General features: G+C 36.7%; 1 protein-coding gene across 1 annotated transcript; it reads left to right on the top strand.

The window, feature by feature from the left end:
• The first annotated feature begins 8,081 nt into the window (after nt 1-8,081).
• On the top strand, nt 8,082-11,775 carry LOC109929121 (neuropeptide Y receptor type 6-like). Its single transcript, XM_020528912.2, has 2 exons — nt 8,082-8,156; nt 10,513-11,775. The coding sequence occupies exon 2, from the start codon at nt 10,642-10,644 to the stop codon at nt 11,773-11,775; it is 1,134 nt and encodes a 377-aa protein (XP_020384501.2). The 5' UTR covers nt 8,082-8,156; nt 10,513-10,641.
• The last annotated feature ends 2,057 nt before the right edge of the window (nt 11,776-13,832 follow it).

Raw genomic sequence — 13,832 nt, 5'->3', positions numbered from 1 at the left:
GATATACATATAAACTATCTTGAAATTCTCCTTAATCCTACTTGCCAAGATCATTTCATGGCCCCTTTTAGCTCACCTAATTCCTTATTTAAGTCTTTTCCTGCTTCCTTTATATTCCTCAAGGGAATTGTCTGATTTCAGTTTCCTACATATGTTTCCTTTTTCTTTTTGACTAAACCTTCATGTCTCTTGTCATCCAGGGTTCTCAAATCTTGTCATCCTTATCTTTCATCCTTACAGGAACATGCTGTTCCTGAGCTCAAATCAACTGGCCTTTGAAAGACTCCTACACGTCAGATGTGAATGTAAAAAAAAAAAAATTGTCTCAACTGCAGGCATCCACACACAACTAAAGAAGCAATGTCTTTGCTGTAGGCAACTGAACAAGAAGATGTGAACTCACCATCTGCACAGAGTACAGAATGATCATCAGTCCCTGAAGTTCACTTTTTCCCAGCAATGGAAATGGATCAGCAACAATAATTATCATGGCAGCAGCACTCACCATGGGAATAACATTCCCTAGAGAAGAAACATCATCCTAGGAATAATCAGATCACAGATGAACAGCCACCAATAAAGTATATATGCACTGAAAGGAGACCTGCATGATTCGTACACTATCCAAAGCATGTCGGAATTGACCAGAGCTCTGTTAACAAATGTTAATGTTAACTTGACCATATAAAGTGGTATGTGGTAATTTAAAATTATATTTGAAAGTGCTTGCATTTCTTTTATGAAAAGGAGCATGGAGAGTTGCAAATGTACTTAGTATATTGGCTGGCTTGCCATAGTCATGTGACTTCTACCTTGGCTATCAATACAATTGTGTACAGTTTGTGCCAGACATGGAAAGATACCACTGAAACCTGGTGCAGCAGCATCCCATTGTGGCCTCCCAGCATGGTGTGGTGATCTCCTGGCCTGATGCAGCAGCCTCCCAGTGTAGTGTGGTGACTTCCCGCAAGGCCTCCCAATGCAGTGTGGCGACCTCCCAGCAAGCCCTCCTGATGTGGCGTCCTCCTGGCCTGGCGTGGCTGTCTGAAATGATCTCTCAGCCTCGTGACCCTCAAGGTGAAGCCTGGCGCAGTCTGGAGCCAGAGCCCGCTGTGGACTGGAGGCTAGGTGCCAGCATGGTCTGGATTAGAGGACCGTTGTTCTGAACTTTTACTTCTGCAATGCTGGATGTTTTACTTCTCTATTTTCTAAGATCTTGTAATTAAAGAAACTGTACCTTAGTACCTTTGTACCTAAGATGGTGCTGTAAGTGCCAATGTATAAATTTTTCACTATACCCATTAGGTATATGTGACAATACAGGCCAATTCCAATTCTAAATTGAAACAGAACATCACTCCAAATTCATGAGTTACTGACTTCTGCTATTGTCGTACCATAAGACACTCTGCACAATTCCATTGCACTCATGAATCACAAGTGCTTGAACCCCATTAGCTATCCTCAGGTATGGCATCATGAGTAATGCGTTGTGGAGATTTGTGCTTGTTTTCCTAGCCTCTGCAATTAACACTTTCGTGTCACTTTTTAATTTTTTACACTCTATCTATGCACAAGTGAAAGCCTGTTAATTCAGGGACAAGGATGATCTTCAACAGAATTGAGTGATGCCTCCTCTCAGAATGTCTGAATAAAGCTATAGTCATATTCATGGCTCATTTAGAATTCTTATTGAAGAGACAATTGAAATCCTGAAGGAAAGATTCCTTACCCTTAAACCTCAAAGTTAAAGGGTGGATAGGCATTTAAAATTGCCCAAGATATGCTAGAAGCTGACTACAGGTTTTAATCTCTCCATTAAGCAGGTGGAAAAATTCCTTACTCCAAACCAGCTATGTCTTGTTTTTACATTTGTAAATTTGGATCCATTAATGTCATTGGCACTCAACTGCAGTTTTAACTGTATAGCCTGATCAGGAAGCTGCATTGCCTTTCCTTTCAGACGAAAACAGCAGGGAAGTGGATTGCGGCTGAACGAGGCCAAAGCAGGTAATTATTTTTAGCTTCCTGAAGCAGTTAAGCCAACTACCTACTTAATGCCATTGTAATTTTCAGCTGCTTCCTGGCTGGAACAAGTTGATGTCATCCCTTCCAAGTTGAAAGAAACATGGTTCTTAAAACCAGCTGGATTTCGTTCTGTTGTGGGTGGGTAGACAGGTAGGTGGGTGGAAAACTAACCTGTCAGGATGATTTCCTACAGAAATCCATTGACATTTACAATCCAGGCCACACTGATTTACATTCGGAACTTGACAATAATTGATTTTATTAAACCCAGGAATAGAGTTATTGTTAAATCTCTGTCTGCTCAATCCTGCACACTTGTTTTTGCTTTATGTAAAATGATTTCAAACTTTAACAAATTTAACTTGGTTCATTTTACTTCCAACCTAGAATTATTCAAAGCAGTTGAACATGACAATGTACAAAGTGATTGAGGGTCAAAAAGAAACAATGCATGGGAAATCATAATAATTAACAGCACCCTGTCTTTCACTGTAAAATAATATAAAATTGTTAATTGTGTCCTCCAACTTATGCTCGGGTGACTAAAGATCTTGCATAAAATTTGTCAGGTATAAATAATGAATATTTCTGCAAGCTCTTGGGCAGATGAGAAATGAATATATGTGAATATTTTTCTTTGTACAAATTGTATTAAGCATTAATAATGACTTAACCTTAAGGGAGTAGAACCTGATATTGGTTCTAATTATTTGCAGACATAATGTAATCCTAACTCTTGTATGAAAGTCACAAATTGAACCAAACAGTGCATGTAGAGGTGTTTTTTGGACTAGAGCCAGTATAAAGAACTATGGCTATTATTGATGCCTTCTGCTGCCTTGCCCTAGTCTCCACAGTATTGTAAGTACAAACATGGGAGGCTCTTTACCATAATTGCCATGACAATTGTCCTCTGTGGATTATTATTTTCAAGTTAAAGAGAAGCCAACTGGACCAAGCAAATGAGGATATGTTAAGCTAAGTAATACAGTAAATAGTACATTTACATTTTTTTGCTAAAAGTTAAAACTGATGGTTCAAAGGACAGTAGAATGTCTATAATAAATATTTAAAAGAAAATGTAAATGCAGAAAATCTGAAATAAAAACAGAAAATGTTGTGAATATGTAATAGGTGTTATCAAACCTGCTGAATGTTTCCAGTACTCCATTTTAAAAAGGAATCTGATAACATTGATATTGTGATTACAGAAATGTGTAACTTCTGTGAAATTCATCTGAGCACTATTTTAAGAGTAGAGGTGACTTAATGAACGAGTGGCTAGCATGCAGGTATGGCCTTTCGGAAATCAAAGACACTGATGTCTGTTTGTCTGAAGAACTTGGTCCACAACAAAAGCTGTGGTTGAGTTAAGGGGTTTTGAGGCAATTGTATTTGAGGGAAGGGTGATTAACCTGGAACATGGTGAATCCTTTGTGAGGCACAGAGTAACACTGCTACACCCTTGTTGCTTTTTTCTGTGTCTTTGTTCCGAGGTGGTTGCTATGATCCAGTAGAAAATGTTAACATTTAGAGAGAAAGCCAAATGCCCAGTAATTAACTCCAAGAACTGTGCCATAAACTTTCCTATTTTACAATTATACAAGCTTTATTGCATCTATTGTACATAAAGACTTAGAGAAAACAAGTACTACTAACAACAATAATTTATAACTGTGTTCTAAGAATTCAGGTTCTCTTATGTTATAAAGTCTTAAAGGTTCACTCTGTTCTTCAGAGATGAATCCAAAGGCCACAGGCCTCCTGATTTCACTTTAAGAATTCACTAGTGGTTCCGGCCACTGTTCTAAAGTACAAGATTTCCTGGCGATCTTTTCTCTAGCATTTGTCTAAGTGCCCCTTTAACATTTATTAAAAAAACATGACAGTGGACTCTAACTCAAACTTAAGTTTCTCAGTTTTTGTGCTTTGAAAAGTGCTTTAAAAATTAGGAGAATCTCAAGCTTTAAATGGCCTTTATTTTCTTTGACCTGGTTTTGTACAGACTGTATTCTCCCAATCTTCACCTTTCGCAGAGAAGGTAGATTTCTTCCTCTATTTCCAAGCTAGGCGAATCTTCCAATCCCTCTTCACTCAAAAATTTCGTCTCCAAACTGAATTTGAGCCCTACCCACATTCCATGCAATGAACAGTAAAGATATTATTATCTGATTAAGTCATAGGCCTGACTAACAACTTTTTCCTTTCAATGCAGCAAGCTGCAAATTCATAAGACCCAAAACTGCAACTGCCTCTGTCTATTCCCAAACTGAATTGTTTGCTTCTGTCAACAAACACATACAGTTAAATTAAACAAAAGAACTGTCTAACCCCTACATCGTCATAGCAAACTGACATATTTGGGACAGTCCAAACAAGGATTATGGTCTTTTCTTCTGGGCTATGCTCTTTTATTCTGAGCTATCCTTTCCTGCAGATCCTTCATAGCAATAGAGAGACTAGGATGCAGAGGATGATGAAGAGGAGGAGGAGGAGCAGGAGCAATAAAAATATTTTCAAGATGTTATGATGATAATCATTATGATGCTGATGAGAAACTCGATACTGAAGAAAAGGCCAGTTAGGAGTACCTAGGCAAAATTCTACTCACGGTTTGTTCCACTTCCCTTGATTTCAACCTGAATTGCAATTACATTCTTACATCCATGCACCAAGTCAGCGACTTACTAAGGCAATTAGAAAATGAATGAGTCTGTGGTGGTGGGGAACTCAGAGAACACAAGATACTGATAGGACCAATGATTGGGTGAAGATCTGTCACCATTCCAATAAAGGTGACGGCTGCCCATGGCTTTTCAGTCATTAGGCTCAGACTCACAGATATATCAAAGCAAAATGTTATGAATGCTGGGGATTTAAAATATAAAAAGAAAATGCTGGAATACTTAATAGTTTTCCGGAAGCAGTAAATTGGTAAATATCGAATATTATGGAAGATACTGATGACTATTGGATCTGAAATATGAGAGATCATATTTATATTGAAATTGTCACAATGATATAAAATATATACTATTGACCTTCAAATTCCATCAGTTGATTTAATACCTAGGACTTTCTTAGATTGCAACTATTTTAAAATGAGACCAAAAAACACTAACATAAAATCGCCACAGGCATCACCTGACCCACAAGTTTCATGAAACTGATGTGGATTAACCTACAGACAATCTGAGATGAAATTAATATTTCGCCCAAGTGCATTGAAACCAGTCACCCAGCTCCATGGGAGATGTAAAAGGGTCTTCATCCGCTATTTGATTTACTCTATTATGAAAACCATTATATATTAGAGATGAGACATTATCTAGAACTATCAAACCTGGACACAATCATCTCAGCAGACAGGAAATGTACAATCTGCATGTATTTCAAGGAGTCTTTGGCAGACCAAGAAGAAATGGATTTTTAACTGCAGAGCTACACACAAGGCTGAAGATGCTCTTTCTCTCTATTCCTTTTTCAAAAACGAAAAACACTGATTAAAAGGAAACTTCAGGGAACTAAGGCTTAAAAGATAACTGCAATACTTGCTACAACTGACAGTTCAAGAAACAAGGTAATCAACTGCAGCCTCAAGTTAAAAATGTACCCCTCATGGACACCCTGAAAGACTCTAAACTGTTATATTCCTTTATCTTAGTTTGTACTGGAAACTGTCTTTTTTTTAACTTTCTGCATGTGTGTGTGGGTCAAGATGACGGCATAAATACCAAATCCCTGATATCACAACTTTATTACTTTTCCTGGGGGTTAGCAGGTAATAACATTGCTTTTTTTAAACTCACAAAACCTTGTGATTAGTTCCTAATGCTAAATTTGTTCATTTTATCTCAATTGGAGTAAGGTACACCTCCATGCTAAAAAGAACTTAAATCTTTATTACCACTGAGCAAGAAGGTCAAAAAGAAGGGAGATGGTTCAATTCTTCTCACGTAGGTCTAGTGGAATCTGATGGAATTTGTCAGAGCCAGAAGCAATTGCTGGGGAACGAAATATAGCTTTGAAAGCTAATTTTAAAGGACTCAATTCAATTCAGTGTTCTTTGGATCACAGTTCCAGTTCTTTGATCAGACTCTTACCCTCCCACAGGAGATCCCTTTCTTCCGGCTTCAGAATTCTTTTTTAGCCTGTACTCTTCTTTCTTGGCCCTTACTCTGTCCTCCTCTTAATGACGGTAGCCTACTCCCTTAGAAATCTCATACCTAATCCTGACTTCTGTTCAGTCCAGTAGTCTGACCTTAAATTTCTCTTAGCTTACAATTTTAATTGTTTGCCTCACTTCCATTCCAATCTCTCTGTCCTCAGCATCCTATGTTGTTCCAGTGAAGCGCTCCAGATGTTCAAGAAATGGTACCACATCTTTTAATTAGGCACTTTACAATCTCTTAGATGCAACACATTGTATTTTTCAAGACAGGAAGTGTCAGTAATGGTTCTATTATTGCCATTTATATCTCCTCTATACCAATCTTTTGTTATAGCACAACCCAGCATCATGGCCTTTTGCCATTATCCATTTAATTACTTAACCTCTTCTGTCTTCTACCCATTACAGATTTTATAGATCTTACCATTTTGTTCTTTTTCTCCCATCCCCTAATGTTTGTTTAAAAAAATATATGGTTAATTTCTTCTGGTTATGATAAAAATTTATAGGGTGGAATCTTGATGAGACATCATGAATCTCACCTGCCAAATGTAGAGCTGGCAACCACCAATTAGACAGTAGTAAGTCAACCATTGGGCCTTTCTTTGGGATCAAGACCCTGGGAGGAAGGCCTGCCCAGTGAGAGCTTTTGACCAAACAGAGGCCAGCAGATCTTATGCTCAACAGCGCCACAGTGGTGATGGTGGCTACTGATGGAAGAGTAGCCCTGAAACCCAAGGATTGTAAAGGGCTCAGGCCAGAGAAAGATGATGTAGGGGGTGTGGTTCTTAGTTTAAAGCTGAGGACATACTTCGAAACCAGGGCAGGAGGAGGATTTACTTTTGGGCAAGTTATGACCATGTTTGTTCTTTGTAATGATCAAACAAATTGATAAATCGATTATGTGAAATAATTTATTCCAGAGCTGTTCATCATTTCTTTGAATGCCTGTGGCATAAAATTTGAACCTTGATTTGATTATATTTCTTTAGGTAATCCATATCTTAGCCAAGAAACCTAAGATTCAGCCCTATCTTTTACATATGTAGGACTTCATTTGCCACAGTATGTTTGCTCATGTGGTTTGACAAGTATGTATGTTTATTTAAATCATCCATGACTTAATGCCATCCCCTACATTATCATTATGTTTTGGAGTCCAATGGACCAGGCACACTAATAATTTACACCCAATGTTGCTTCTTAGCTCCACTCAAACTGATTCTACATCTATATTTTCTGAGCCAATATCCTATCTCATTATGGTGACCTTTACCAATAACTGAACTCCAATTTCTACTTCTTTTTGACTGTCTTGCCTATATGTTGAATACACTTAGATATTTAGTTCCTAGCATTGGTTGCTCTGCAGCCATTTCTCTGTAGTCACTATCATAGCATGGCTATGTACAATTATTTGCACTGTCAATTCATCTACCTTATTGCAAATACTCTGTGCGCTCAGATATGTTCAGATTTATCTTGTTAACATTTCAACACATCTGTTTTTGTACTATGGCCCTATTTGTGACTAGCTGTGTTTCCTATGCCATCCAAGAAAATCAAATCCATGACAGCTCATTGTTTACATGCAATGATCATGCTATTGATTGGCATGAAAGTGAAAATTGAAAGATGATTGTGTTGTTGGTATCTCTACACATAGTGTGACACGATGGTTTTAAAGGTGATAACAGACAGATTGTCTGATTGCCCATTCTCTCAGCTCTCACAATCCTTTAATCTGTCACATTTTGTACCAGAACATTTGCGCCAATGTACTTAAATATCCCCAGGGACCAAATTATTTTTTCCATTCTGTTGCTGTTAACATTCTGTGTGTTAGTGAAAATAATAAACCTTAATTCATGACCTCATTCTGTTTCAGGAACAGCAGGATCCAGATACAGGGGGATTATTTTCAAGTAGTCACTTTGGTGAAAACTTTGTTTTTCTGGTAAGACCAAGTCATTGAACATTTAGAAAAAAATAGTGATAATTGTTAAATGCTCCATTTTTAAAAAAAATTAAAGTATGGTCTGCAATTGTATACTTAATAAGATGCTATTTCAAGTTTTCTTTAAAGTCAAGTTTTAAAAGATTAACTTTGACCAGTTGAGATTTATTCTCATCTGTTATATGATGTGAAAAGTTACTGAAATAAAGCTTATCATTCCTACTGCGAGGAGTGTTGTTACAGCAAATACGTGACCAATGTTACACATAATTTTATATAAACCTATCAATATTAATTTTTGGATGATCCTGTCAGCTACATTTTTAATTTTATCATCTTTATTTTAATACGTGAGAATATGCTAACGTAGTAAAATTATTAATCTGATTCTTTTTACTTTGTAAAGTCCACAGGAACAGTTGTTTTGATATTTGCCCACTCCATTAAAACACCAGCTGTACAATGCCAGTTGGAGACACTCTGCATGAGATTCCAGACCCTTTCATCCAAAACAATAGTACAGATTCCATCATCTGCAGTAAATTGTCCCTCCTTGCACTGTGCCTGTTAGAAATGCAATGTCACTCCCAACCTCTGTTCCCTGACCAGCATCGTGGACAGCTGCAAAACGTTCATGTTGACCACAGAAAATAGAGAGGCAAGATTCTGTAATTTTTTTCTACCTTTCCTCATGAGCTCCAAGCAGATCCCATTAATAAATATCACACGGAGAAGTCAATAAAGTGACTGGGATGGAAGTGAATTTACATGTTCAGTTGCCCTTTTCCCAAATGCTGATTTGTAGCCAGGTGGAGATAACTCTGAATAGGGTTCACTGTGGCTTGGACAAGAGATGGGTTCAAAGGTTCAGAAGAATCAATGGATGATTGGATGACTGCCATCTTGGGCTGCTGACCCATTATATAGGCATCCAGTGGAGGAAGCAGCTGGATAACCGCCAGTTGCTGCCTTCCAAGGGCATTAAATAAGCAGCAAGGAATTGCCCTGAACAGAATGTGAAAGAGGTGAGAAATGGGAGATGCATGAACAGCTGACACCAATGGCAGCAGCCAAACCAGAATCCTGAACTTGTCCTTTAACCTCTTGTCGATGAGCATTTGAAACTTCCTGTAGTTAGGCTTGGTGCATGTACTGCTGTCTAATATCAATATCAACACTAATAACAAATTTACAGCTTTTATTGTTTGTTTGTTATGTGAGCATAGTTCTAACTTTGAAATATACCACTCTTCCTATTTATGAAATCTGAGCAGTATTAACACAAAACTTAGTTTTAGGCAACTCTGCTTTCAGTTCTTTTGAAACTGTACACTTGAAATAAATCAGAGCAGTGTGAGCTAAGCTTATCTATTTAGATTTTACGTGCAACTATAGCAGCTGTTGGCTCGCTTTAGTCACTTTAGAAGGTTGTATTCTTGAAGTCTGAGTGCAATTTTACATGTGGCACTTACATGACTGATCAATTACTTCTTAAGATTATAGAAATAAAACATAGATTGTAAATGAATTGGTTTATCTTGTATCTTTCTAGAAATGAATGCAGACAAAATAACATTGTATATATGCAGACAGTAGATCAGTAAATAACATGATGTGAGAAATATGTCTGGATACATTTCTGGTCCATTCATAAAGAAAAATGGCATCACAGTTTGCACCTTTTGTGAAGTCCTTTGATTTACTTTCAGTAACTTTGTAATGCGGTGAACATAAAATGAGATATGAGCAATATGGATGGTTTGCTTGGTTGAACTCCACAAAATTAAAAGTGTCATGTTCATTATGGTCATGCCAATGCATGGCACAAGTAATTCAAGTAATCTATTTCACCATGATGTTCATTATTTATATCTGTAACCAAAATGTTTGGCAAACACCTTCATGAGGTGAGATCTTGTTAATACACTTTTAAGTTATTGCCCAAATAGAACAAATTGGTATTTGACTGAAAAAAAATTGAGGTTTGAAAAGTACACTGTAAATAATTACCATACACCAAGAGACTATTATTGTCAGGAAAAATATTCAACAAACTTATTTTTATTTGTTTACAAAATCTGGTATTACAATGTAAATCACATCAAAAGTGAAATGTTGTGTCATTCCATCAAAGTAGTCAAGACAACTGTTTTGACTCTTCAGTCTCACATATGCATTTTCATGAATATTATGGGTCCTTAGATCACAATGAGAAGAATGATTTGCTAAAGGCTCCTAGCTTCAAAGTGAAATGGATGTGAATAAAATTGAATGTGTCAGTTTGTAAAAGCAATATGTTTTGAAGAATCCATCGTAAGCTCAGTGAATTAATATTGGTTTGTTCCTTTACTTACAGGATAAATTTATAGGAACCAGAAAAGCATTTTGGATTTACAAGTGAAAATCATTAATTTGTGTGCAAGTATCAGATGTGAACAATTGCTTCGTCTCAAAATTAACATGTAAATATTTGTAAATGGGTTGAATGATGAAAACAGGTAAAATGGAAGAATCAATGTACAAGTACAGCATAAATATTTCTGAAGTTATCCCTAATGGCTCTAGGCCTCAGTTTGCAGATTTTGACTCATGCCAAGCTTCTTCACCTGTAATGTTCCTATTGATTCTTGCATATAGTGTAGTGACCATAATAGGACTTTTTGGTAATCTCTGCCTCATATTCATCATAAAACGGCAGAAAGAAAATCATAATGTTACGAATATCTTGATTGCAAATCTTTCTGTATCTGATATCCTTATCTGTGTCATGTGTATTCCATTCACTGTTGTGTACACGCTGATGGACTACTGGGTATTTGGAGATGTAATGTGCAAAGCAAACTCATTTATTCAGTGTGTATCTGTCACAGTGTCTATATTTTCCTTAGTACTGATTGCTATTGAAAGGCATCAGCTAATTGTGAACCCACGGGGCTGGAAGCCTGCTGTCTCCCATGCCTGTTGGGGGATTGTACTGATCTGGTTTATATCCTTAATAATCTCATTTCCATTTGTTGTATTTCATCTGCTTACAGATGATCCTTTTAGAAACGTCTCTTCCCATTCAGAATTCTACAAAGATAAATTTGTATGCATTGAGATCTGGCCATCAGAAATAGACAGACTTGTCTTTACAACGTGCCTCCTCATTCTTCAGTACTTTGCCCCACTGTGCTTTATATTTGTTTGCTATCTGAAAATCTTTATATGCCTAAAGAAAAGAAACGGTATGGTGGATAAAATAAGAGAAAATGAAAGTAGAATAAATGAAAGCAAAAGAATAAACATGATGCTGATCTCAATTGTAGTGGCATTTACAGTCTGCTGGCTGCCTTTGAACATCTTCAATGTTGTCTTTGACTGGAATCATGAAGCTCTGATGAACTGCCACTATAATCTTGTATTTACACTGTGTCATCTTACTGCAATGATATCGACCTGTATTAATCCCATTTTCTATGGATTTCTCAATAAGAATTTCCAGAAGGACTTACATATGCTAATTCATTGCAAATACCAATCAACCCAGGAAGAGTATGAGAATATTGGGCTCTCAGCCATTCATACAGATGTGTCCAAATTCTCACTGAAAGTAAACAATTCCTCCCCAAATTTATAAAGTAACTTTCAAATTGATCATATTTTACAAAGATATCTAATTATTTGATAGATAATTAGAATACACTGGATTTTGATATTGACAAGTTTATCTATGATTTTGAAACCTTTCTTAAATTAACAATAGAACAAAGGGTTATTAGTAGAATGTCCACTGAAAGAGATTTATTCAGTCCTCAGTTAACTACATGAACACTTGATGAGCCAATGTCATGCTGGAACAGTTGGTGATTCAGCTTCACCCAAGTTTTTGTATGAGTTATGCTCAAGGTACTGCTAACAACATACTTTTTAAATACTGTCAGTATATCACTATTGCATTCCATAACTCTGAATTTGCATTATTTACAATGCTTGATACAGATATTCACATAGGCAGTTTTATTAAGTTCCTGTGTGTCAGTGTTTTTTTGTCTCAATATTTGTTTTATTTACTGCATTCAAAAAGTAACCATTCATATAATGCCTTCACAGTAACTAACTCAACTTTCACAACACAAAGGACAAGTTCAGGGCTGAATGTTCAAATAACCTTCTTTACGCAAAGACAACATGCTGAACTATTCATAAAGCAAAATGAAATTTTACGGCAAAACAACCACAACCAGACTCATGGTCTTGTTAATGTTCATGTTTCAGCTATCAGCTGAAATTGATAAGAACTATTTTTAAATGAAACGTTGCACTTCAGAAATATTATACATGAAGTGAAATGTACACTAAATATTAGATACAGACAAGTGGCATTAAAATGGAGCTCTTAAGTGGGTTAATTGCTTAGTGGTTTTGGAAAAAGTTAATGATAATTATAGATATGTAATTGAATTAGAAACACAAAGAGATAGCACTTGATTTCATGCCGAGGCAGGAGATTTCCTGGCTTAGTGCCTTCACTTTGGGAAAGTATTCTGATTGAGCATGAGATGGATTTAAGCCCATTGCCCCCATAGATTGGAGGCAGCCACAAGGGACTGCTCAGTGGCAAGACAGGCCTTTTAAAAGTCTAGCCTCATTTTTTCTTTGGTTCTTTGTCTGAGTTATTTTGTTAAATATTAGGCCCTCTAGACCTCATACCTCATCATACTCCCATTTATTCCCCGTATCCCATCCACGTCAACCAATGCTGCCACCCATCCTCCATTGCCCCTTATAGCATTCATGCCAACTTAATGCCAACTCATTCCAACCACCCACACCCTTTTCCCTTGTATGTTCTATGTCAACCTCTCCACAATCTATCACGAACTGAATGTCAGAGCCTTGTTAAGATGAATTAAAATAAAGACCTAAATATCTATTGCAGCTTTCAAATGTAATAAACACTCACACTCATGAAAGCCCATTAAAAACTTCTTAAAAAGCCCCTCAAGAATTTAAACCTTTATTAAAACAGACAGATTTGTATTCATAAGCCCATATCACAACAGATAAACCTTTCATAATCTCTTTAAGTTATGTACTTACAAACATCACTAGGATAAGATTTCAGAAAGCAGCCAAGTATTAAGAATGAAATAATGATTACCCTTGAGACATTGTCAACATACAGCATTGTAACTACCAGGACAGATGTTTTTGAACTCTCACTGACACAGGCAGGCCACTTTTTTGAATTTTTGAAGGGCAGGGGATTTAAATAACTTCACAGCTTGAGTTTTGTTTTTAACATTCACTGATGAAGGCAGGCTGTGCTTTTTGGTTTTTTAAAGAGTTGAGGATTTTAAAAACTTGATATCTTGACAGATCTACATGCTTTATCCATCCTTCAGAGGATTTATGTATTATTCATATATTAATGGCACTTATACTGCTGTTAAAGCCCTTTGCTGCAGTGAAAATGATGTCTAATTGAACTTAGTATTAAGTTCAAATGGACCTGCTAAGCTTTGGGTTTCCACTTGTGTGAGTCATGTCCCTTTTCCCCTACCAACGTAAATGGGCTAGAACATCTGAAAGCATTTTTTTCAAGGCCTGTAGAATTTTGATGACCCTTTGAGATCCATGCCCATGGATGTAGAGAAAACTTTTCAGTAACAATACAGCAATTGCTGAATTTTA

The sequence above is a fragment of the Rhincodon typus genome, chromosome 12 (assembly GCF_021869965.1).
Source record: "Rhincodon typus isolate 14 chromosome 12, sRhiTyp1.1, whole genome shotgun sequence".
Classification (NCBI taxonomy): Eukaryota; Metazoa; Chordata; class Chondrichthyes; order Orectolobiformes; family Rhincodontidae; genus Rhincodon; species Rhincodon typus.
Note: the sequence above shows the minus strand (reverse complement) of the source record. Positions and strands in the feature narration are given on the sequence as shown.